The sequence below is a fragment of the Falco rusticolus genome, chromosome 2 (assembly GCF_015220075.1).
Source record: "Falco rusticolus isolate bFalRus1 chromosome 2, bFalRus1.pri, whole genome shotgun sequence".
In the NCBI taxonomy this organism is placed as follows: domain Eukaryota; kingdom Metazoa; phylum Chordata; class Aves; order Falconiformes; family Falconidae; genus Falco; species Falco rusticolus.
Window position 1 is genome coordinate 32053561 of NC_051188.1, and position 25224 is coordinate 32078784.

Consider the following 25224-nt stretch of genomic DNA (forward strand, 5'->3'; position numbering starts at 1 on the left):
TGCCCAGCAATGAAGACAAAGCAATATCTCACATGTGCAAATTCCCTTGCAAAGGAAGTAGGGAGATATTTTGCAACTACTATTTTTGGAGTGCATTGTACTACTCTGTAATATTCATTAGAGCTGTTGTAAAATACAGAAAAAGAAACAGGAGAAACCCCAGTTAGTCTAAACAGAAAGTGCACCAAGTGTGAAAGCCAGCGCAGCCAGATTTTTAATAGTATCTGGGTTGGGATCCACTTTATCCAGCTTCATAGTAGCTCAGACCTAGTGTGCAAACTACAGAAGGCCAAGAAACTGCAATTTATTAGACTCTGGACGTAACAAATGGCACCTCAGAAGAGCCTACTGCTGTGGATTAACAATACTGTCCCCAATATGGGACCACCAGAGATGCAGAGGTTTACAATGTAAGAACTAAAGTACTTCTTCCAATTCAACAGGTATTAGAAACAAGTTCAGTTAAAACAAAACCCACACAAAATCCAATTCAGAAATCTAGAAATTACATCATGCAGAAAATATTAAATTACTTGTCAAATCTGATCTCTTTTGCTTGTTTTAAGTGACCTGCCAAGTCAATGTGAAGTGCAGAATTATCCAGAACATGTAAACTCCCTGCAGCATCTTTCAAGATTACAAAATATTTCAGAAGCAGTTTTGTCATCCCTCATTTTCTGAAAGACCATCTCTCTACAACATAAAGATCCCAGGATTAGAAGACAGCACACAGAATAGATCTTAGGGCTTTTAACGTGCTCAAAAAAACCAGAAAAATAAACCCCCAAACCCACAATCAAAAAAACTCCCCACCCTTTACAAAAGAAACCCAACTGGTTTATGCCATTTGCTCCATTTTAGGTAAGTTCAGTCCTCAAGAAGGGTACTGACTGACATCAATAGTGCATGAAGCACTTTTTTATCTGTATTTCATTTCCATAATTCCTCAAATGCATCCTTCCAGATTCCACATTAGCAACGCCAGCTGCAGTTCCATACCAGCTTAATCTTTGGCCCATAGCTCAAATTGGCATATTGATTCTGTTACATGGTGCACTTCACAAAAGAAAAAGGAACGAGATCACATTTTCACAAAAATATGCTAATTATAATTTGAAGACAAATACTGGTCTGTGAACATAAGAATAAATGAATTTCAGTTTCCTATGACTATCTCATACTGCGGATTGACTGATGTGCAAAGATGTAAGTTTTTATTGAGTCTTTTTTCATGGTTGATATAATTATAGCATTTTTTCCTATGTGGACTTCCTGGTATCAAATAGGGTAGCAGTCTTTCTTTCGGCTGGGATATCCACATAGTTTTGTCCCATGCTTCAGACACCTATTGTCATGCTAGCCATAATTCACTATGAAATTTGTTGAAATTGGCCATAAAGCTCAAAACATACTGGCAATACACATATAAACACAAGAGTGCGGCTGCAGGAACATGGTGTCTGTATGAAATCTGACTGGAATTTGGAATGTATGTGTCACATTCATCTTTACAACCAAAAAAAGTCATACTAGAAAAGCACATTAAAGTTTATTTTTGATTGTACTGCCAACACCAGCTTTAACACAACAGCAACACATTTTAGCCGTTTTGCATTTAAGCAAGTTTCATGAAAACTCACTGACTGCATGCTATGCTTCCTGATCTCAAACAAAAACAATTTTGACAGGGTCTATGCTTATTCAGTGCTTCAAGTATTTCTCATTTCACTAACTACCCTTTGCTCCCGATTAATATAACAACTTCTACTCAAGCAATCCATGGTCCTTGAATAGCATTTTCTAGTTGCTAAGAAATGCAAAATTTTTAATTTATTAAATAATAATTGGACAGGTTCTAAGTACCTAAAGGTTTTTAGACACAGGCATTAGAGACAGTAAAACAGAAATAAACAGGCATCTTCCAGCCATCCCATTCTAATGACTTTCATTCTAACTGATGACAAATACTCCACATTTAAGTTAAGCATCTGCACTTGCTGCAACTCAAGTTACCGTTAAGAGGTTTTTGAAGCAGTATTTTGTATCATAAGGTATCTTGGGAAGCAAAATCTCATGGGATTTGCATCATGTAAAAGTCACTGAATGTATACTCTAAACACATCTTCACACCTAAAATCTCTCTCTTCTGTCAAGCATTCTGAGGTACGGGCACAGAGAAATGAAGAAGGATCAGGTACTACTAAAACGCTTGCAACATTCTTGAAAATTTGTTCCCTTTCCACATTTGTAAGCTATGAATTATAAGCCAGTATTTTTAAAGTGTTGCAAGTCACACACAGAACAATACAATTTTTTTAAAGTGAAAAACCAGTAACACAATTACATTACTTTCAGATAAAGGGACAACAAATGCAAAGTGCCTAAGTTGTAGTGTAAAAGCTTGTATTTGTAACACAACTGAGAGAGCCAAGCTCCTTGTACCATAATATCTCAAAGCTCAGCCATTAAATCTTTAAAACAGATTTTAAGAAGGAGGTGGTCAAACTTACTAAGTATTCTAAGTCTGTCCTGTGAGTTATGATTCTCCCTCCTTATTTGGTAAAGCATCACACGGCCATCACAGCAATTACTTGCCAGCCTATGAACATCAAAAAATCAGAAGCTGGTCACACTGTAGTTTCTGCCCAACAAAAGGCAGAAGTATTAAAAAAAAAAATTACTATTATTTGTCTTCTGGGAACACCAAAACTTAAATGCCTGAAACAGATAACCTGCAGACAAAGAGGTACACTCTGCAGACACCTTCCTTCTGTCTCTAACATCCAGAACATGATCATGTAATTTCAGTAGAAAAACCTTATAGCACATAGGAGTTACATGCAAGGCAGTCTGCTGAACTTACCATACAGTGTAACGCTACGATGTCCCTTAAGCTTAACATGTGATTTGGGACATATGATCTTGAATATCCTAATCACTCATAGAGCTACTGAGCTGAACTTAAGGCAGGCCAAACAGCTGGAATCCAGTGAGAAAAATGATAACCCAACTGCTGCACTGTTTGGTATCATGACCTTATTAAGCTTTAATACACTTAAACCATATATGTACTTCAATGTGGTGAACAGATGTGTTCATTGATAAAATGGATCTGTTCAACTGGACAGAGGAAGAATCAGCATCCTTGTAAAACTATATTCACAGCAGACACCAATTCAAGGAGGACAAAAAAGTATTAGTTGATCCCAAAAGTGCACGGAAACTTAAAAACATTTTTTCCAGTGAAAAACCTAAAGGGGAATAGACAATGTACTGCACTCCACACTCTCCCTGTTCTCTTCAGCAGACTCACAGCTGAAACATACATGAAAGCCCTACGTGCAGAACTTAGATTAGTTGCTAAATCATATAAGGAGAGACAGAAACAAAAAAAGTACAACAGCGTATGCAGATAACAACACAACAGAGCCAAAATCTGACTTCTGGGTCTTATGGCCTTTACAGAATGCAGTTTATTGAAATCATGTATATTGGAATCATAACAAATAACTTCAATTCTAACTTACCTACTGAACTTTCTGTGAACACTGTTAGGGTCTGTCCTCCCACACTTTGCAAAAGAAATGGATGTTCCCTTGGTGCACTGACTGAAGTAGGTTTTCCTCCAATATCATTGATGCTTGCAAGCTCTTCATTCAAAGTAAATGACACCTAACAGTCACAATTACCACAGTGTTACTAAACAGACTCAATTGCACAGCTTTGAGAGTTATGGGGAAAACAAGAGAGGAAACACAAGCAGTATAGCAAATTTCCAATTCAAAAACATAAAGAGCGGGATAAAAGTCTTACTATATTGATCTCCTGTTGAAATGCAGAATTCAAAGCTTTCATTTACTTACTAAAATTTACTCATCTTTTAAAAAATTGTAAATTACTTCCTCCTGAAGTCACGAGAACAATTGGATTATACTTATTAAAATGTAAGGCATAATAAGTTTTCAGACATTGCTCAGCAGGAGTGCTTTAAAATGTTTCACACAGCCAGCTGAATTCCAGGAAAAGTGCTAATATACTACAAGTGTTATTAGCCCAGGAACTCCTGAATTTTATGCAGCCCAAGAGAGGTTCAAATACAGCTCCTTGGCTATTTTTACATGGTGTACCCAATACAGGAGCTGAAGAGGGACTAGGGGGACTGGGGTAACCAGAATCCCCAGCCACAGGACACAGCAAGAAACCTGAAGAGGGACATTTCAGACCAGCAGTACATGCTTTTCCTGTGCATCCTGCTTAGCCTCATTCTGCCATGCAGCAACAGGGCCCCCAGGAAGGCACACATACTCGTTGGGTTCCTTACTGCTTGGTTTTACATGGTCTGCAAAATGAACTTTGTGGGTCTCATCAATATCAAGATTTTGGTGTGAGGGTCACAAAATTAGGGAGGTATTCAAACCTCCAGCAGAACTCTCTCCACTTATCTTAAAAGGATTTTGGCCAGATTATCAAATGGCAAATGCAGCTTGTTTCCTTCCCATTTTTTTGTCCAGCTTCTTCCTATTCAGTGGTACTTGAAGTAATTCTAACTAATACAACTTCCCTTATCTCCTGAAAAAGATACAGGAAGTTACTATCACGCACTGAGGCTGCTAATAAAAGAAGTTACCTTTGCATGCAGAACCTTCAAGTTGCTTTATATTTAGTAGGACCAAATTCCAAATATAAGACAGAATACTTTCTGAAATTGCAACCCTTCATCTCCAACTTCTTTCACTTTATCATCATCCTCCTTAGTCCTCAGACAGCCTTTTGCACTAATACATCTCAAAATGTTTAGAAAAAGTCGCTACTATGACTGCTGCTTACAGATGGGTAAACAAACCTAGGGAACAAAGAGACCTGATGAAAGTCCCACAGTAAATCTATGGGCAGAATTATGAACAGAATTCTCTCCTCCCGATTTTGTGGTACAATCCTTATTACAGGTGTAACAAAAAAAAATGTGACATTAGAAACTAGTTCTAAACAAGTTCTAAACAATTTTTAGAATTCAAAATATAACACATTCACAGCCTTTGTATTTAGTAATTACTTACTTCTGTTCTTCCTTGATTTCTGCAAAAGAAAATATTTAATGTTTTAGTTTTCATAATCTAATTCCACAAGTTTAGCTTTCCTGATAAAAACCCACACTCAAATCCTAGTTTTATTACTCATCTTCACTCCTGAGCTGCTCAAATTTGTTATGCTGATGCCCAAGAATGGGAAAAGTGTCAGCAGTTGAGAACAGAAGCAGCAAAATAGCACATGTAAGTTATAGAGCATTCTCTAGTTAGATGTGCATATTACTTGGGTTTAAGAAATCAAACATCATATAATGGGATACAACCACTATCTAGAGTAATTTCATAAAATTTATATTCATAATTACTATACAAGCAAGTACCATTCAGGTATCAGAGAAATATGCAGTGTTTGCAAGAAACAGTATTATGCATTATAAGAGGTGCAACATAACCTATTTTACTGCTGGTAACTTCTTCTAAAAAATGCAGTCAATAAAGGTACAGTAAAGGCTTACTTGGCAATCCTTAGTTTTCCCACTTCACCTCTTCCTGAAGCTTTATTCCACTGTTGCGACAAGTATTTGGGGACCTAAGACAAGACAGATTTCAAGAAAAGTAGATTTTAAAATTCTTAAAATGCTTTTACCCTACCTCTTCAGAATACAGTATGACCTAAATATAGTAGACAATATTGAATCACAGAATTGTTTGGGTTGAAGAGACCTTTAAAGGCCATCTAGTGCACCCCCCCTGCAATAACCGTGGACATCTACTTGATCAGGTTGCTCAGAGAAACACCCAGCCTGACCTTGAGTGTTTCCATTGATGGGGCATCCACAACTTCTCTGTGCAACCTGTACCAATGTCTCACCACCACCCTCACTGCAGAATTGTTTCCCTTATAGCTAGTCTGAATCTACCCCCCTTTAGTTTAAAACCATTACCCCTTGTCCTACTGGTACAAGCCCTACTAAAAAGTTTGTCCCTGTCTTTCTTATAAACTCCCTTTAAGTATTGAAAGGCCACAATAAGGTCTCCCCAGAGCCTTCTCTTCTGTGGGCTGAACAACCCCAACTCTCTCAGCCTTTCCTTATAGGAGATGTGTTCCACCTCTCTGAATATTTTTGTGACCCTCCTCTGGACCCACTCTAACAGGTCTATGGGTTTCCTGTGCTGAGGACCTCAGGGCTAGAGTCAGTACTCCAGGTGGGGTCTCATGAGTGCAGAGTAGAAGGGAAAATCACCTCCCTCATCCTGCTGGCCACGCTTCTTTTGATGCCGCCCAGGATATGGCTGGCCTTCTGGGCTGCAAGCACACATTGCTAGCTCACATCCAGGTTTTCATCCACCAGTACCCCCAAGTCCTTCTCTGCAGGGCTGCTCTCAATCCCTTCAACCCCTAGCCTGTATTGATAGCAGGAGTTGCCCTGACCCAGGTGCAGGATGTTGCACTTGGCCTTGTTGAACCTCATGAGGTTCACAAGGGCCCACTTCTCAAGCTGTTATATATATATTTTGTTAGGGAGAGCAAAGAGAATAATGTAGCATAAAAATAAAGCCAGTGTAGAGTTCCAAATGCAGGAAAAATATTCTAATACCTTAAATACTATTATCCACTCATGAAAGGCAGAAAAAGATCAGCATCATGTTCTTAAACTAAGGAGTCCCAATAATTTTATCAGGTAAAACTAGAATTTTAAATATTCATTAGAAATTGTCATCTCTCTGGGGAAAAAAAACAGCAACCAAACCACTACAATGATGAGAAGTTAGGCAATTACAACTCTGAGACTAAAAGGTGCTGTGAAGGGAAGGCTTAAGAGTTTGGGAACTTCAGACATGCTGAGCAGCAAACCACAGTCCCACTCCCACCAGATGTCCATTTCTCCAACAGCAGAACTATGCTAGGCAGATCTGTCTCAAGTCACTCATCCCCACCCCACCACACTATCAGGAAAAGCCTTTGTGCAGCTGGTCAATATACAGAAAGAGCAAACTGAGATGGCTGGGAGGTGTGGGGGACTTCTATGTTTTAGCTGTACTGATTTTGTATTTAGTAGGTGGAACAACCAAACTAGCTCCCCAATGCATTTCCCCAAACAGCTACACAAAACAGAGGTCAGTGCAGGGACAGGAACAAGCAGCCCCGCTTAACGTGATACATCCAAGGAATAAAAGCTGCTCCACTGATGCTGACTCACCTACACACAATCTCCTTGAGTTACAAAGGTTTTGGCATCTGCAGCATCAGGTGATGTGAGCTCATGAAGGACAGTAATGCGCCTACATAATCAACCAACAACGTGGAAGCTGGCTTTCAAAGCAGACCCATTTTTCCTCTTTTCCCATCAATGCGGTGTGAGCTGAAATCACAAGCTGCCTCTCCGGTCTCTGGCCAAAAAAGTACCAGCTCACTATGAGGTAACCTAGACCCCAACAGCTGGCACTTCCACAGCCAGCTTCAACGCCTTGCTGCTGCCACTGTGCCACACACCCACAGTCCTCAGACTCCCAGATGTGTCCCAGACCTGAAGAAACATGCACGCCTGTGTGCAGCAGTGACGGCACTTCTTTTTTCTGGAGACAGTAATGCCAGGAGAATGTACCCAGTGCTCAGCAGAGATATCCTGGGTTTCCTTAAAGACCAGGCAAGGTTAAAGATGACGAACATTTATTCTGTGAAATCTTAAGGTTGATTAAATGTTTGTTTTTATATATGGTGCTATCACTGACAAACACCTATAAATCTGAACAGTTCTATGACTGCACAGTTCCCCAGGACTTCAAAAGGTGGCCTGAGCTAGTGGCTGTCACTGCTCTGCCCCAGAGAGGATCTTCCAGCTCAGCCCCTATGTTCATGCATCCAACCTTGGTGAGGCACTTGAAACTTCTCAGTTTAGCCCCAGAGGAATGAGGAACTGCTCTACCTCCACCACATGGCATCAGTTCTAGCCATATCCACCTTTCCTTGCCAGAAGCCATCTCAATCAGTTATAAGCGCAGAGTGCAATGTTTCACATAGCATTGCAGATCACAGGTTTTTGTCGCCACCATTCAACAATTATGACTGCCTTTTCAATTACGGCTTTTTATAAAGACAGAACATGATACATTAGTACATCAAATGTGAGATTGGAGCAATTTCCCCCCTACACACAAGTTATTAGATGCAGAAGTACTGTGGCACATCAAGAGATGGAATACAGACCTGAGGCAGTAAGGACAACCTCACATCTGACTATTCAAATCTAATTGTTAAGATGTTCATTGAGGGAATTACAGATTTATTTCAAAAGGAAATAGCTGAAAACAGTCTAACAGAAGCCACTACTTCCTATAAAACCCTTTCTTTCCAATAAGGATGCAGCAGTTGCTGGGAGAACACCATCTTAAAGACCTACAGTAGTCTCAGTGTCTAACAAAACAGCGACCTGTTAAAGGAAAAATCATTTACTGTTCCAACACCATGTAAAAACAAGCATTCCGATACAGGAATTTTATATCTTTTTCCCTCATGTGCTCATGACACATCAGGACAAATCTACATTCTTTAATTTTGCAGCAATGTTCTTTACTGGTACGGCAGAGTTTATTCTGGCTCACACAGTCCACAGCTACTGAAAACATCTGTGCCCACATAGAAAAGTGGTGTGAGACACAGTCAGTGAGAAAGAGAAATGTACTCAGCTATGTCTGTGGCATTTTCTGTTTCAAGCTGCAAAAAGGCACTTGGTAGTTTGATTTTTGTCTTGCATAGAATAAAACTAAGCCAAGTTTCACTGTGCAGCTGAAGTTGCGAAGAGCCTGTTCCGTGAACTTGCTGACAAACAGCAACCTCTTAGCTTCCTAAAGCTCAAATGAATTTAACACTAATCATGCATTTATCTGGTCTTCAAAAAAATCCAGAAAACATCTTGGTACTGGTGCTTAGCACTTTCCTTTGGTCTCACAGCACCCCTGTGAGAAGCACTGTGAAATAGCCAGATGTCCTCCAAATGCTCAACCAAACTAAATGTCAGTCCAGGTTTCCATAAAGTCCTAACGCTGGGTCAAAAACGTCACACGCACAACAGAAAGCCACGAACTGGCACAATCTATTGAGATACACATTTTTTTCCACAGTTTTCAAATGGTAATTTTCTACAGCGGATTTCATGTCAAATCAGATACCATATTCTTTCTAAAGCCAAAATAAATGCTATGACATGTGCCCCAGCTGACTTAATGGAAATATTTTTATCTGCTCGCACCTAATCTGTATCTAATTGATATTGCCAGGTAATGAAGTAGACACACATTCAGTATAAGTGGGCAAGGAGTGAAGGACTCATGTTGTTAAAATCACTGACTTGCTATATAATATAATCAGACAGGGAATTTATTCAGATTAAGAGACTGCAGATCAATCACATTTCTTTCAGCTGTACGGGAAACAGTCTCAAAGAGTGCAATTAATCATCTTTCTGCTGGCCTATCTACAGTCAAGGGCCATGTAGAGAAAGAAAGAGAGTTATGAAGGACTGTGATCAAAGGACTACTTTTAGCTACACACAGATATTTCAGTATAAACCAGATGGTACTCCCAAAACCATGTGCTAAACTCTGTAGCTCCATGCTGAAGGTGTAAACAATCACAGGAAAGATAAAATAAGGTCTTACACACTGTAGACATTTTAATTTGCCACTTTCTATTAACTTTAGCATAATAAAAGTTTAACTTACGGAGAACACATCAGTTTTCAAACACTTTACACTCCTTGAAAGGATGTACAGAAAACAAGAGCAACCTGCTTTTACAGAGCAGAAAGCATTTTCAAAGATCCCACAGCAGGATTTTGAAAAGTACATACCCACAGAAAGGCTGGCGTATGGACAGTCATACTCTGTCTGCCACACTGAAAGGCTACTGAAAGTTTTCGAGGCAAGTGGCCTTTATTCTGGGATTTGTAGGCAAGAACACTCTTCTCTTGAAAAAAACATTACAATTTAATCATGAGAAGAAATCTGACATACTGAATAGCACCACTTCAAGACCTCTTCAGACTGCTGTTTTCTTCCTGCTATTCACATCAGACACCCATGCCCCAGTACGCGAGACACCCTGCATGTAGCGTAGGACACAAGGGCCCCTGCTCCATGCATCTTTCAGCTTATTCTCAGCGTCCTGTCTACCTTTAAAACAAAACACACAAGCAGCCTCAACCGGTAATAAACTACTTCCAACCTTCTGTGTGAAATTAAATAAGCTCTTTCTCTATACAGCAATCTGTATGCAGTATGTACACCAGAAACTGAGTAAGGCTGATGGCAGGTTCTATGTTTTCATTTTCCTTTGAACATACAAAAAGAAATTATACAAAGATACCATCTTCCTAAATATAGATCAATGCAGCAGGTTAAAACCAACAAACTACCACACAGGAAACAAGAAATTGACAATTCCAATGGCTAACATTAAACGGGCTTCACTTTACAAGTGCATAACCAAGAGTTCTTACATTTCCCTATCTCAGCTTTCACTGAAAACGCACAAAAAATTATTCCAGTTGCTTTCTGGGTTTGTACTAAAGTGACTCACTCAATTTCTGGTGCCTCCTCTTACTGCTCATACTTCTAAAATACCCATCACTACATTATTTTTATTGCCTGTTAAATGGTCTCTCCGGAATACTTCCTGTGCTAGCATAATACATGCTAAAAGGAAATTAAATATGCCTTCTTTTTTTTTTTTTAATTCCAGCAGAACTGATTGCTCTGTCCCTAAGAGGAAGAATAAATTCAGCTTCATTACCCTAGCTAGTGAAGATAGAAAGTACAGGTGCTACACACTGTCATGCCTGAGTCTGCTGAAGGTCCTAGTGACAAGGATGGCTGTTTCCAAGCTCAGGTCCCAAGGAATTCAAAAGATAAAATCCTGCACATCCCCTGCTACGGTCTATCAGTGTTAACAACCATGTAATATTTTTTATTAACATACAAGAAGACAGACAAATCAGAAGTTCAGACCACATGCATGAAGGTTTACATTAATACTTAATTGGAAGAGTAATATTGAAGCCTTCCTTTTAGTCCAGTTTTCTCATTAAATCTGTGCTCAGAGTGGCATCAACTGTAAGCATAGATGTGCCTGAAAATTCCTGGCTTGCTTCAAGAAACACCAAACTACATCAGACTAAAGGACAAGCAAGTTCAGTGTCCCATCTCCAAATGCAGCCAACAGGGATACTTCAGGAAGAACAGGAGAACATAAGAAGAAAAGGTATTTCCCCAGCATGCTCTTCTAATTTCTAGGATCTTCCACTCAGCAGTCTTGGGGTAAGGAAGCATACTCATTTTTGATCTCTCAATTCTATTTTCTTGCCTGAATTTGTCTAATGGCTTCCTGAGCTTCTGCAAAGTTTTGACATTCACAAACTCCTATTGCAACAAGTTCCAAAATTTAACTACATATTGTGCAAAATGGTACCTGCTTTGCTTGCTTTGAGCCCCAGAGGAATTCATTTGACACACCCCTAATACTCGTGTTCCAACTGACTCTTTCACGATTCACCTTCGCCTATTCACTTCTTCCTTCTTCACCTGTGACATTCCTGATTACTTCAGACTCCTGTAAGATTTCCAAATCAATCACCTTAACAGTCTGAAAGGCAACAATGTCTTCAAGAGTCCCCTCCACAGCCACCATTCCTTGTTCCCCAGATCATCCCTGGTGCTCTCCTCTGTACTGTTTCTAGATCCACCGTATACTTTCCACAATGGGGAGAATGAGACCAGAACTACATACAGTATTCAGGGTACCGGGAATATGATGGCACAATAATGTTTTCTCTTTTGTTCTATCTTTTGTAATCATGTCCAATGTTGAATCTGCTCATTTGACATGACATTCTTATAGCTATCCACATCTACTGAAAACCTAACCTCCTTCTGAATCACAATCAGCAGAGACCCAATCCCCATGTATGTGTAATTAGCAGTTTTTCTCTACGCACATCTGATTTGATTATTCAACTGTGAATTTCATCTACAATTTTATCATCCTGCCACTCAGTGTATCATGATATACTTTTCCAGCTTTCTGCTGTCAGCTTTCATTTTTACTGTCCTAGATAAGCTATTATGATTAGAGCACTATGCAGCATTCGTTACAGTTTCACGAAACCAGACATTTGGGTGTCAGTACAAAAAGAGGAAGCCAGATGCAGCGACCTCCTCACAACCAGAAATTCTGCACAACAAAGCAATGATATGCCCCCACCACTTTCAAGGGCCACAATGAGATTTTCTGGTAGTTGAAGTACTACGGTGTCACACTCCCTCACCACCCAGGACCAGCATTTGGATACTACCCTGCCCTCACCGGTTCTCACAAGTTGACGGTCTGAGCCTGTTCCCTTCATCCCCAAAGGAGGAAGAGGCAACCATTTCTCCCCAGACAGAACAAATGTCTGGGTCTAGAAAAACGAGGGCACATCCACATGGGACTAGAAGGGGGCCAGGGCACATATTCTCCCCGCTGGCTGTGAGTGTCCTCTTCCCGGAGCCAATGCTTGCTGTTGCCAGCAGAAGCAGCCAAGGCACGTTTATAGAAAGCCCCTCCCCAGAACAGAGCCGGTGGGCATGCAGCGGTGGGCTAGTTAGCAGCAGCAGCAGACGGAGAGCATGGCCATGCCCCAAACTGGTGCTTGGGTTTGATCTGGTGGCCTTTGTATCTTTTCATAGCACGTTCACTATAGCTATACTTCTCTAGCACCAAAATGAGCTGTTGCGACACAAGCGTTTATTTTCCTTTATTTTTAACCAGGATGTGAACTGGGGAGCACTCAAAACTTTCTCCAACTCTCAGAGTTCCGGGAAAACAAAAGCGCCGGTACCACCGCGGCTGTTAGCCCTAACAGAGCAGGAGCCAAGGGCAGCTCCAGCCACCCGGCCTCCCCGCGGTGTCTCGGTCACCACGGACGCCCTGCCCGCCCAGCCCCGGCGCCCAGGCGAAGGGACGGGGGGCACCGGCTGCCCGGTGACACCAGGCAAGCCTGACGTGGGCAGCCCCGGCCCCACGCCGCGGCCCGGGCCCCCCCGCGCCCCGGGCACGGCCCCGTTCCGCGCCGCCGCCCGGCCTCTACCGCAGGGCCCGGCCGGCCGCCAGCCCGGCACTGCGGGGCGGGGACGGGAGGGGGGCCCAGCCCCCACAGGCCGCACCGGGCCGGGCCCGAGGGCGCGCCGGCGGCTCCTCACCTTCACCAGCCACATGCCCGTGTTCTGCTTGGCACCGGTGAGGTCCAGCTCGCCCTTCTCGCTCATGGCGGGGCAGGCGGCCGGGCACAGGCGGAGGACGGCGCGAGCGGGCGGCGCACGCGGGCAGCTCTTCCGTCTCCCGCGGGCGGCGGACCCGCCCGGCAACGCACAGCCGGCAGACGGCGGCCCGCGGCGGACAAACCTCCGCTGACGGAGCACGGCGGGGGAGGGGCGAGACGGCGGGCCCCGCTACGTTTCGGCCGCAGGTTCGAGTCTCCGCCCCGCCTCCGCCGCGGGCAAGGGGGAGCCGTGTGACTTGGCGGCCACGAAAGGTTATTTTCACCCTGTACGGGAAGGGTTACCGCGGCGGGATGCTGGGCAACGGCAGCAGCGTGCCAAATGATCAAGAGAAACTGAGAGGGGCAGCCTGGAGGGAGGAGACACCCCCACGGCGATGTTTCCCCCTGTGGGCGCGGGGGGTGGGCTCAGGGGAGAGAGGTCGGAGCAGCACGGTATGCCCCAACAGTCAGAAAAAAAGAGCAGGTCAGTCGTTTACCATGGATAGAAAGGGAAGGATTAGGCTTAGCTTTCTGCAAAGGGAATTCAGGGTGAGGTGCTAGAACAGGCTGTCCGATAGTGGGATGCTGTCTCCAACGCTGGAAATGTCTTAAGTCGGGAGAGAGGAAGCATCTGCCAGTTCTGCTTTGAGACGGGGCTGTTGGGCATAGATAACCTCTCTGTGTCTCTGTTTTATGGCTCTGTCCCTATTGCTGGCAAAGTTTTCCTAATGCCTGGACTGTCTCCCTTGTGGCAGTTTAAGCTCGTTATTTCTCTTCTACCCGCTGTGGACATGGAAAGTGTTTTGTTGCTTTCATGTCTGCAGTTTTACTTTATCCCTTCATTGAGGTGTATCCCTTTGGTTTGCCTCCCCTTATACTAAACAGCCTTGTTCATTCAGTTTTGTCTCACAGGTCATATATTCTAGACCCCTGGCCATGCTTGTTGCTCTCTGGATTCTCCCCGGTACTGGTTTGCAACCTCCTTGAAGTCTGGTTGTCCACCAGTGAAGGTCATACTCCGTCTGAGACCACACCAGCAGCAAGCAGAGAATCTCTCTGGTACAGTATGCAAGACATTGCTCATCTGGCTTGCAGAAAACGATCTCAGTATTACATCTCAGGATAGCCTGCCTTTCTAATTATAGGCAAGCATCTAGGTAACCAAGGAGGGCAATGCTTTCATGCATATCTGAAGCAACAACAGGTATTGTTGAACTATTCTGATTAGGATTAATTAAATTTAAAAAATACTTTTGTTTTTACATCGGAACTGTACTTGTCTGCAGATCTCAGCTGAGAGGGTGGATGAAACTTATCCTGTTAGCTTTCACTAAAAATTCAGATTTCATTAAGACAAGCTTTCACAGATACACCAGAGGCATCTCCTCAAATGGTAACAAAAACGGAAGCAGATGTATTGCAACTGTGGTAGAAATAGCCACCATTTGTGGGACTATGTGACCCCCAAATATTATGGGTCTAAGACCCTTAGGTTTTTTCACTGGGGAAAAGGGTGGATCTACTCAAATGCCATCACTTTACAGTTTGCTTTTGGGTTTTACTCCACTGATTGCCTGTGCAGTACATAGGACAGTTTGTTCCTGAGGTCTCTGAGAACAAGACAGTGGATTCTCTCTATGAGAAACCCAGAGGCACTGCTGGATATCCAAGAAAGTATGGGTGCAGCCATATCCCACCTGACTGTCTGTACCCAGCCCTGTCCTCCAGCATAACTCCAAGAAACACTGCACCCTCACCTGCAACCAAAAGCTCTCAGGCCATGTACCGTGATATGTGCTGTTCCTCACCCTGCTATAAAACAACTTGGCAATGGATCTGGCAGAAATGATCTCAGAGATAACGATTTTCCTAGAATCACAGAAGTACAGAATGGTTTGGTGTAGAGAAATGAAGGCAGTGGGTTGATTAGCATTGATAATATGCAGCTGTGGCCTTGCTGGGACGGCAGTGGCTTGATTGACATGGATGATGTGCAGCTGTAGCTCATTCCCACTAGGTAGTTAAATAGCCCTAAGAATGGTGGTAGTGGGGGCTGGATGGAGGTAGAGTGGTGTGGTTTCTGGAGCAAGGAGAAACAGCATAGACAGTAGAATCTGACTGATGGTAAAAGCCTTGTTGCAGCCTACTGGTTTGTGCTGCAGCTTGGGGTCGGAAGGGACCTTTAAAGATCGCCTAGTCCAACCATCCTGCAATGGGCAGGGACACCTTCACCTAACTGGGTTGCTCAAAGACACATTTAACCTGGCCTCAAACACTTCCAATGAAGTTGGAAGACCAACTTCTCTGGTCAACTTGTGTCAGTGTCTCATCACCCTCATCATAAATTTCTTCCTGATATCCAATATAAACCTACCCTCTTTCATAACCATTGCCCCTTATCCTGTCGCTACAGGCTCTGGGTAAGAAGTCTTTCTCCATCTTTCTTGTAAGTCCTCTTTATATGTTGAAATGCCACAATGAAGTCTCCCTGGAGCTTTCTCTTCAGGCTGAACAACCCTGACTCTCAGCCTTTCCTTGTAGGAGAGGTGCTCCATCCCTCTGACCATTTTTGAGTCCCTTCTCTGGACCTGCTGTAACAGCTGCATGTCTGTCTTGTGCTGGGGACCCCAGAGCTTGGACACAGTACTCCAGGTGGGGTCTCACATTTTCCTCTAGGATAAACACCAAATTAATGATCAAGTTGTCCCTCTGCCACCACTCCCAGCTCAGTCGGCACACTCAGATCACACCCACGGCCACTTTTAAAAAAGAAAAAAGCATCAGAATGGATGTTTCAAACAGAAGTGACATCTTCAGTGAGGCTGCATTGCAGCAGGTTTAGACGAGCCTGCGCTGCGATGGGCGGGCAATGGAAGGAGAGGAGCTCTGCTTGCAAGCGGCCTGGCTGCAGGTGACAGCAGCACGGCTGACTACCTCGGAACTCCTTAGAGAAAGAACCCACAAGGAACCATTGCTCCTATTGCAGGTGTAAATGACAACAGCAAAAACCTCTCTAAAAACCTGGCAATTGGGGTGGCAATTGGAGCTGGCAAGCCAGAGGAGAAAGCAGCCAGGCAGAGATCTCTCATGGCTCCCTCCAGGCAGCCTCTCCAGACCCGTTTCCATGGAAACTGAATTTAAAGGGACAACAAGCAGGAAAAGAGCACATTTTCATTAATTCCTCATTTGAAATCTCAGCATTCTGTTTGCCAGGGAGAAGGTTGTCCCTAAATTTGCCAGGGACATATTTAGTGCCACAGAAGAGGATCTGGGGGCCAGCTGCTGAGCAGCAGACCTGTGTGTTAGTCAACCATTTTATTCTTGCTTGCATGGAAACAGATGCTGTGTCTGAGGAGATAGGTGGCTAAATTCAGACTTACACAACCTTTCTTTCTTCCCCCCAGCCCCTCCTTCCCCCGCCCCCCCAAGTAGGTGAGATGAAGAGGCTGCAGTGTCGTAGGTAGCCACACATGGTTTCTCCTCACTGGTTTTAGGAATGGGCTAATTGCTGCAGCCTGATGGTGCTGGTTGAAAACCAGCACAGCAGAAGATGCAAAAGGCCTGATGCTGTGCTGTTGAAGCTGATGGGAGTTTTGCCATAGGGAACTCAAGTGCCTCCCTCAAAGCCAGGGGAGGATGTAAGATGTGCCCCTGGGAGCTAGTAGTTGTCCCATGCAAGATGTCAGTGATGGACACTTATGGTAGGTCAACCCTGGATGGGTGCCAGGTGCCCACCAAAGCGGCTCCATTGCTGCCCTCCTCAGCTGGGCAGGGAGAGAAAATGTAAGGAAAGGCCGGTGGGTCGAGGTGAGGGCAGGGAGAGATCGCTCGGCAGTGACCCTCACGGGCAGGGCAGGCTCCGCTTGGGGGCATTAGCTTAATTTGTTAGCAATCACATCAGAGCAGGATAATGAGAAATAAACCCAAATCTTAAAACGCACCTTCCCCCCACCCCTCCCTTGTCCCCGGGCCCAGCTTCACTCCCGCTCCCTCTCCCCGCTCCCAGCAGCGCCGGGGCCGGGAATGTGGCTGGGGTCAGTCCCTCACAGGCTGCCTCTGCCGCTCCTTCCCCTCAGGGGCGGCTCCTCACACCCCTCCCCTGCCCCAGCCGGGTCCCCCCACGGGTGCCGTCCCTCAGGCACAGCCGGCTCCAGCCTGGGTCCCCCCGGGGTCCCCAGCCCCGCCAGCAAACCTGCCCCAGCCCGGGCTCCTCTCCCCGCGGGGCCACAGGCCCTGCCAGGAGCTGCTCCAGCGTGGGCTGCCCACGGGTCACAGCCTCCCTCGGGCACCCACCTGCTCCGGCGTGGGGCCTCCAGGGGCTGCCGGTGGGGATCTGCTCCTCCGTGGGCCTCCCCGGGCTGAGGGGGACAGCCTGCCTCAGCGTGGGCTTCACCGCGGGCTGGGGGGAACCTCTGCTCCGGGCCTGGAGCCCCCTGCCCCTCCTGCCTGCCATGGCGGCTGCGGGGCGGTTGCTCTCACCTGCTCTCACTCCTCTCTTCCAGCTACTGTTCCTAGCAGGTTTTCCCCCTTCTTAAATAAGTTATTACAGAGGCACTACTACCATCATTAATGGGCTCAGCCTTGGCCAGCGTCTGGTCCATGGAGCCGTGGAGCCGTGGAGCCGTCTGGCACTGGTTCTGTCGGACAAGGGGGAAGCTTCTGGCATCTTCTCACAGAAGCCACCCCTGTAGCCCCCCCTGCTACCAACACCTTGCCACACAAACCCAATACAACACTATTGGACAAGTTTCAATGAAAACACTTCTTAAAAATTAAATAGAGTTTTAGGGGGAAAAGACCTACTGCCAAAGCGTATTGCACATGAAAGTGCTCAAACCACTCAGCTGTATCCTCTGTGGGGAAAATCCTCATTATTGTTGGGTAGCACTAAATACACCGTGACACCTGGGAAGCCTGTTCAGCTCCTGACACAGTGTGCACATTGCCTCAAGGGTGCCCGCGGGGACGCATGTGCGGGACACTGCTTCCTAACGTGCTGGCTCCCGCTGGAGGGAAGAGAGCTGGGCATGCAGGCAGAGAGCTGGCCAGCGAGCCTGGAAGGCCACATGCTTTCTTTCCCTGAGCCCCAAGTAATAGCACCAAACAGAGGAGCTCCCCCAGGACAGCTCTTGAAGATGTCAGGATTCTTTTGCCTCAGCCTCATTGGTTTTAGTTGCAAGATGATTCAACATAGTCCTTATTCCCTGACTGGCAAGAAGAAGTAACAGGATAATGTTGTTTTAGAAACATCAGAGGTCTTGATGAAAACTAGATTTTTTTCTGTATTTTTCCTGGTGGGGAGAAACCCCTGGAGAAGTGAAGTAAGCTGTGTTAGAAAGGAAATAAAAAGAGCACATGATAATTAGTGTATTATGAGCTAATACAACACAGAGGTCTGTATTGCTCTCTGTGCAGATGTCCCCAGACCTTTCACATGGGTAAAGTAGCAGGTGACAAACAGTTTTCATACACTAGATCAAACAAATCAGCTATGATCACACTAAACTGCAAGCACTGACATATTGAGCAAATTGATCCCAACTTGTGTTTCAGTTTATAAGCAAGGCAGAGTGCATACATGGAATTTTAAGAGAGGAAAAAAATTTCCTTACTCTGGTGCATGACATCAGAGAAGATCATTGGTTTGAGGGACAGCAAAATGGAATCACAACCACCTCTGGCTCCTTTTCACTGCTTTGCCAGCAATGAGTTTGCAGACCCCCTGTCCTGTGACTTTCTGCATGGTGGACAAGGACAAGTGTGTATCTGGCACAAGGCAAGGAGGAGAGGGACTGCAGCTCCTGGCTATGGTCCTGTGAAATCACATTAAGCACATGAAAGCCCCTTCCTACCCAAACTGCTGCAGCAACTTTGCCACTCTGGGACGCACACTCCAGATGTGTCACAGGCGTCCAACCATGGGCTCTCCCTGCAGGATAAACCATGCCACTGGGACACGGGCTCCCCAGCTTCCTGTGAAAGACATTGGGGCATGGCCAGCAAGCCCCCATCCCATCACAATGCTTATGTAGCTGGGGACACATAGGGGTGGGAAGAGTTTGAGAGAAGCCACAAGGCTTCCTAGGTCATGCTGGCCATCTGGCTGGCCCAACAACTGGGCAGCCCTAAAAGCCAGGGGCCTTGAACTCCCTATGGCCAGATGTGGTTTCACTACCTCACAGCCCAGAGGCTTCGATATCTAAGACCAAAGCGTTCACTTAGACTTATGCAGGTGGAAGACCTCATTTTGGTGATTTCTCACTCCTCCTCATGGTAGATCTCCTCGGGGAATGACTGGAGGACCCTTCTTCTTTTCTGGCTGATGATGCTGAACATGTTGCAGGGCTACTGCCTCCCTGAGTCACACTTCATGTTTGATGTGGAGCCCTTGGCATCTACAAGTGATTCCTGGTAGGTTTAGCATGTTTCCTCATCTATTGGTTCCCAGGTTTCCAAAAGGCATTTCACTGGGAAATAGTGATGCCCCAGAAACCTGGTTTCACCTCTCCTTTTCTCTGTAGATGGGGTGACAGAAGTGCTGAAGGAGCTCAGTGCTGCTCACATCTGGGTGCTCCCTGAGTTCAGCTGTGTACACAGGAGCTGTGTGGTGCCTCCATAGGGTCAAAATATTTGGATCTGGAGGTAGAGTTGAGGTGTGCTGCCAGGCACAAAGGGAAGCTCCTGCAGAAGCTCACTTGGGAGCACTGAGCCAGGAAGGAGACTATTCCACCAACAGCTAATGCTCTGACTTCATTCCTTTCTGTCATCCAACCTTTTCATTAACAAAGTGACGTGAGCAGGGCACTTACTTTGGAAGAGGAAAATGAATGGAGTGAGATTGTTACAGAGCTGCTTGTCCTACTCCATTACAAGTACCACACAGCATCAGCAGAGCTCCACTGGCCAGTGAGGATATCTCCTATAGCTTGAATATCTGATTTTTCAGCCAGCAAAGAACCCATGGCTTCACATGTGCGAAGAGTGAATCTCAAAACTACCATTAATGCTTAAAAGTGCCAAAGCAAGCAAATGGTAAACCTTTGCCATCTTCAACTGTGATGCATCATTCTCTTGCCTGGAATGCAGATGGTCTATGTAACCTGGAAAAAAGAGAGGAGATAATCTGCAGAGAGGCTAAAAACATCTGGACAGAGCATGATCTGGAATAAGAGAAAATAAAGTCTTATTACTGAAACAGATCATGGGTCATCAAGCTGCATATCTATTTCCTCCAGCAGTAAAGGATTCTCAGTGTGTCTCTTCAAGGCCAAAATACACGTTGCAGCCACTGTGTTTTCCGACTGCCTTTGAGCAATACATTAATAACAGACTTGTTCACCCCAAGCTGTTCTGTGTCAGAGAGTGCAAAATCATCAACCTCACAGCAGAGCCCCCCCATCAGTAAAATGCTAGGCAGTATGAAAAAATTAAACATCACACTTCTGCCTGAAAGCATAACTCAAAACCCCAGCTCTCATCCAAAGGCAATCTTCATTCATTAATTAATCCTTTTTAATTCTATGTGTTTACAGCTACACATTTTTGTGTGTGCTATGAACTGGAGAACACCTAGGTTTTGGGTTAGTGGAACTGCAGCTGTGCTTCCAGTTTTACCCTTACCATGTCTTCCATCACATTAACAATATGCACAGAGTTTGACTGTAGGCAGCCTGGCCTCTTGTCTGTTTGGATTTTAACCATATCAAGGAAGGGAAAAAAAAATATAATTGAAAGATGCCACTGAAATTTATTTTTTTTTTAAAAAAGAGAGTACACTTGTCAAAGAATTTCAGAGATACTTGATCTGAACCTAATTTAGAATAATTTCTTAAAAAGTGACCATAAAATTGACACCATTCCTTTAACTCAAAGTCCCTTTTGCCTCTCTCTGGTATAAGAAAAGTGTCACAGAACTCTCCAAACTAGCCGGCTGCAACAAGGTCTTCTACCATCTCATACCAACACACTTCTCATGCCAGTCCCTCTGCTGCCTTCTTCTAATCTCACTCCCTCCAGGGCTGGCTGGCTCACTCGCTCTCTGCTCCTTCCTCCCCTGTCTTCCTCAGCTGCTCTCTCTTCATTGGCTGCCCAACCCCTTAACAGAACCAGCCACAGCTGCACCTTATCTACATCAGCCAACCCACTGCCCCTGAAGCCAGCCCACAGCTGTATATTATCAATGATAATTAACCCAGCTTCATCCCTCTACAAAAAAGTACTAGCTAACATTTTTCACCAGTGTCTCTCAAGAATGGGTTTTAAGCATGCAACATTTTTAATCCAGTAGTGTAAAGGTAATACGAGCTCTGAGCAGCTTGTAGCTTTTTAAAGTGCCTTTTCATTGTAGGTAAGTAGATGTGACATAGAACTGAGTGCTATCTGTTCTCCAGTCCTGTACTCCTTTACCTTTTTTCTGGTCCTTAAATTTTTTCTCATGATGTACTACTTCAGCACAAAAGGTTAGTGGTTCCTACAGTCACTCTTCTCCTGAACTTTCCATTAATGACTTGGTGAAGAGCAAGGCATTTTCTGTTCAGCTACAAAAAAAAAATAATAAAATATTCCTTTGTGTTACAATTAAACAAATGGGATTATATGGCAGTGATATTGCCATAATTATCCAGGTATCAACAATGCACAATTGCCAAGGTATGTTAATTGATATATAAATTATCTCTTAATGGACTACTGTTTTGCAAAGGGAACTTTCCAGTGACCCTAGGAGAGGACTGTGTGACTAAGCTGAGCTAAAACAATATCAGTGACCAGAAGAACAAATTTAGAAGGCTACTAAAGAAAGCAAGATGCTCGTGTTGTGAAGCCAGCCAGCCTGCTGTATAGGAGTCACACTGTTAGAACACATACAGGACTAGCTGACAACCTCCTGCAGCTGCCCACAGTTGAAAGCATAGGCAGGTATATGCAATTTTGAAATTGTGTATATACATGAATGCAATAAAGGTACCTAGTTTGTGGGTGCCGCTGCTTCAGAAGTGAATACTGTTACCCTGTGATGCCACATATTTAAGTGTTATGATTAAGGGAAATGAACCTCATGTATTTGCTTCCAACCTCATATCCCACCCTTGCACCTGCTTGCAGCTCAGTGATGGCAGCACCTCCCAAAAAGCTCTCAGTGAGATAATTAACTGGAGACATCAGTCTGCTTCATTACTGCTGCGAACTGCCTGCAGGTTCCCTCCAAAGCCTTTCTACTTAATGGCCTTTACTGCCAGCTCTCTTTTTTCCCTAAGTGCTGGTTGTTGGCACTTCTTTAAAAGAGTGCTAATGATCTAATAAATATGATTACATGAGAGTGGTTTGCCTCCTCATTGCATAAGCCAAAATGCTACTACAGACCAGAGCAAAATACTTCTCCTTGCCACAAAGAAGGGCTTTCCAGCTAAACTGAAATGAATAAACTGGAATGAGTAGAAAGTGTTACAGACCTAAAACTGGATCATATTTTACTGGATTCCTGTTAATGGATGAGGTTAAATAGGGTCTGAAATTTTGCCTTCTAGTTTAGTATGAGTTAAACATGAAAGAACAGAAATGGCATTTCAGTCAGTAGGAGGAAAATAAACAGAAGAGGAACAGAGGGAAACAGCACATAAAGCTAGTGAGGGCAAGAAGATCTGAGAGAACATGGGTGCCAAAGGGTGATGAGAGGGGCAGGGATTGCAGCTAAACCTGATGGCCTCATGTAGCTTCATTTTATCTCCTGGCAAACGGCACATGGGGCTAGGGAAAGAAATACAATTATTCTGGAATTAGTTATCATCAGAGACTATTTCCTCACAGTCTGCTTCTTGCTGAAAGCTGCAGGTTTATCACTGAGAACAATTTCTCCTGAATACTGTTTGGCAGCAGCAGCCCTCAAATCAGCACTTGCAGCTTGCAGGATATATCCACCTCCCTCCAGAAGCTCACACCCTGCTTCACATACACTTGTCATTTCTGGAGACCCAATGTGATCAGGAGTTCAGCTCTTTGCTTCATGTGCTCTTAAGAGTGAATCACTGAACCTTTATCTAGCCAAGCTGAATGTTAACTTCTTTCTTCAAGTTACCAGAATTAAAAAACATAAACAACAAAAGGCTGTTTCTAACTGCAATGAGATTTCCCTTCAGGGTCCACAGTATTTTCACTAGCTTTGCAAACCTCATCTCATTACTTCTGCCTGCCCTAAGGCTCATGGGATCTTTCCTCCTTTTACCTTCAGGGTTACAGTGCCTCCCATTGCTGTTCTGTGAATTCGAGCTCTTGGCCCTCATCACATTACATAACTGCGCTCCTTTTTACCATGCATAATTGTCCTCACTTAAATAACCTTTCTGATTATTTCAAGCTTTTTCAAGGCTTTACCATTATTTTCTTCTTCTTATGCATGTCACCTTAAAAGCCTTGTCTCTTGTGCAGCACCAGTGCTACATCTATCACACAATATTTTCCCTTTGGTATTCCTATTAGCAGAGCATTTGCCTAATCTGCCCTTCCTCAGTTTGACGCTCAGAGCCCCTCAGCAAATTAGCAGCATCTTGTTTTTCTACATTATTATTTGAGAAAGAGTATTCCCCCTCTGCCTGCCTTGCCTTGCCCCGCGGATCTGGCTCATGCCTGCATGGCACATTACTTACTTAGTTCTTAGAGAACAAATGGAACATAATCCTTTCAGGAACACCCCAATATGAGCCACAGCGTGTCTCCTACCTTCAACGTGTCTGCATCTAATTTACTGATTTGCTGTTAAAGATTTGCTATTGTTGCTGACTGACTCAGCTGTCTCACAAATAAGCACACAAAAAAAGCTGGCCCCAGCTGAGCTTCTTGCTCATCTCTCCATCCCTGCTGTGCATCCCCAGAACCTCTGATGGCCCCTGGCTACCACTGAAGATCCTAACAGTTTTGATCAGGAACTGAGACAGCAATGACTTGAAGCCAGCCGTAGGCTTTATCCTCATTTCTGGCACGTTACACTAGGCAATAACATCTCCCTAAGAGCATGATGGTTAAATTACCTGAACGTACTTTGTTTGCGTGGACATCTTCTGGGGTGAGAGAGAAGGCGTCATTCTGGCAGAGCTAGGAAGAAAGAAGTCTGATTTCTCTTCCACTTGTTTCTCTTGCTTGACTGACTTTGAGTCCTTTGGCTAGGACAGGCTTTTCCCCCGTCATTAAATCTGAAATAATATGTTACTTTTCAATGAGTAGAGGGTCGAAACTGAAAAAAGGGAAAGAGTTTAGAGTTTTCTCACCATGTGGAGAGGTGAGTGGAAGAGCTGAGATTAAATTTCTGGGACTTCCTTCCTTGCTCTGTTGTTCTCAGTGACATGCAACCATGCTTCTGCTGAAGAAAACCCAGACATAGGAAGTCACTTGCACCTGCCAGCCCATTGTGGGCTTTCTAGGCATACAGAGTCCATCACAGAGAAGAGCCCACTGCTGTACTGGAAGTGTGGACAACACAAAATTGTCGAGATGACTGCTCAATAAAACTCGGGTTTTGAGAATCAAGTCAGGTCATGCTAAGTGTCCTCACATCTCGATGAGCTGTAGGTTTGGCATGACCTCCATTTTCAGCACTTGTGGGTCAAGGCATTTTCCCTCTTGTAAAATGCTATCGATTGCACCACAATTACGGTTTTGATGAGGGACTTTGAACTGCCTGCTGGAGTAGCAGGTGAATGCACACAGAGAGAAGGAAGCGTAAAAAGAACAGGTAGTAATTTCCTTTGGGCCAGCTATGTACGTATCTGCCACGTTCTGTGCATAACAGAAAGCCAGGATATTAAATCATCCATTGCCTCTGCTGAGTGATAGCGCAAATTATTTCTGACAGCCATTCAGGGGTGCTTCAGTTAAGCACCCAAAAGGTGCAGTTCTTCACTAGAAAATTTGCT

At 44.4% G+C, this 25224-nt stretch overlaps 1 protein-coding gene across 1 annotated transcript in view; it reads right to left on the reverse strand.

Annotated features, from left to right (window-relative positions):
* GTF2F2 (general transcription factor IIF subunit 2) overlaps positions 1–13433 on the reverse strand; it is an 87557-nt gene extending 74124 nt beyond the window's left edge. Inside the window, exons 1-4 of the mRNA XM_037377762.1 lie at positions 13263–13433; positions 5543–5616; positions 5058–5076; positions 3528–3672 (exon numbers count right to left, since the gene is read on the reverse strand). Of these exons, the coding sequence (XP_037233659.1) occupies positions 3528–3672; positions 5058–5076; positions 5543–5616; positions 13263–13328 (304 nt within the window). The 5' untranslated portion in view covers positions 13329–13433. The remainder of the gene's footprint in view (positions 1–3527; positions 3673–5057; positions 5077–5542; positions 5617–13262) is intronic.
* Between the last annotated feature and the right edge of the window lie 11791 nt (positions 13434–25224).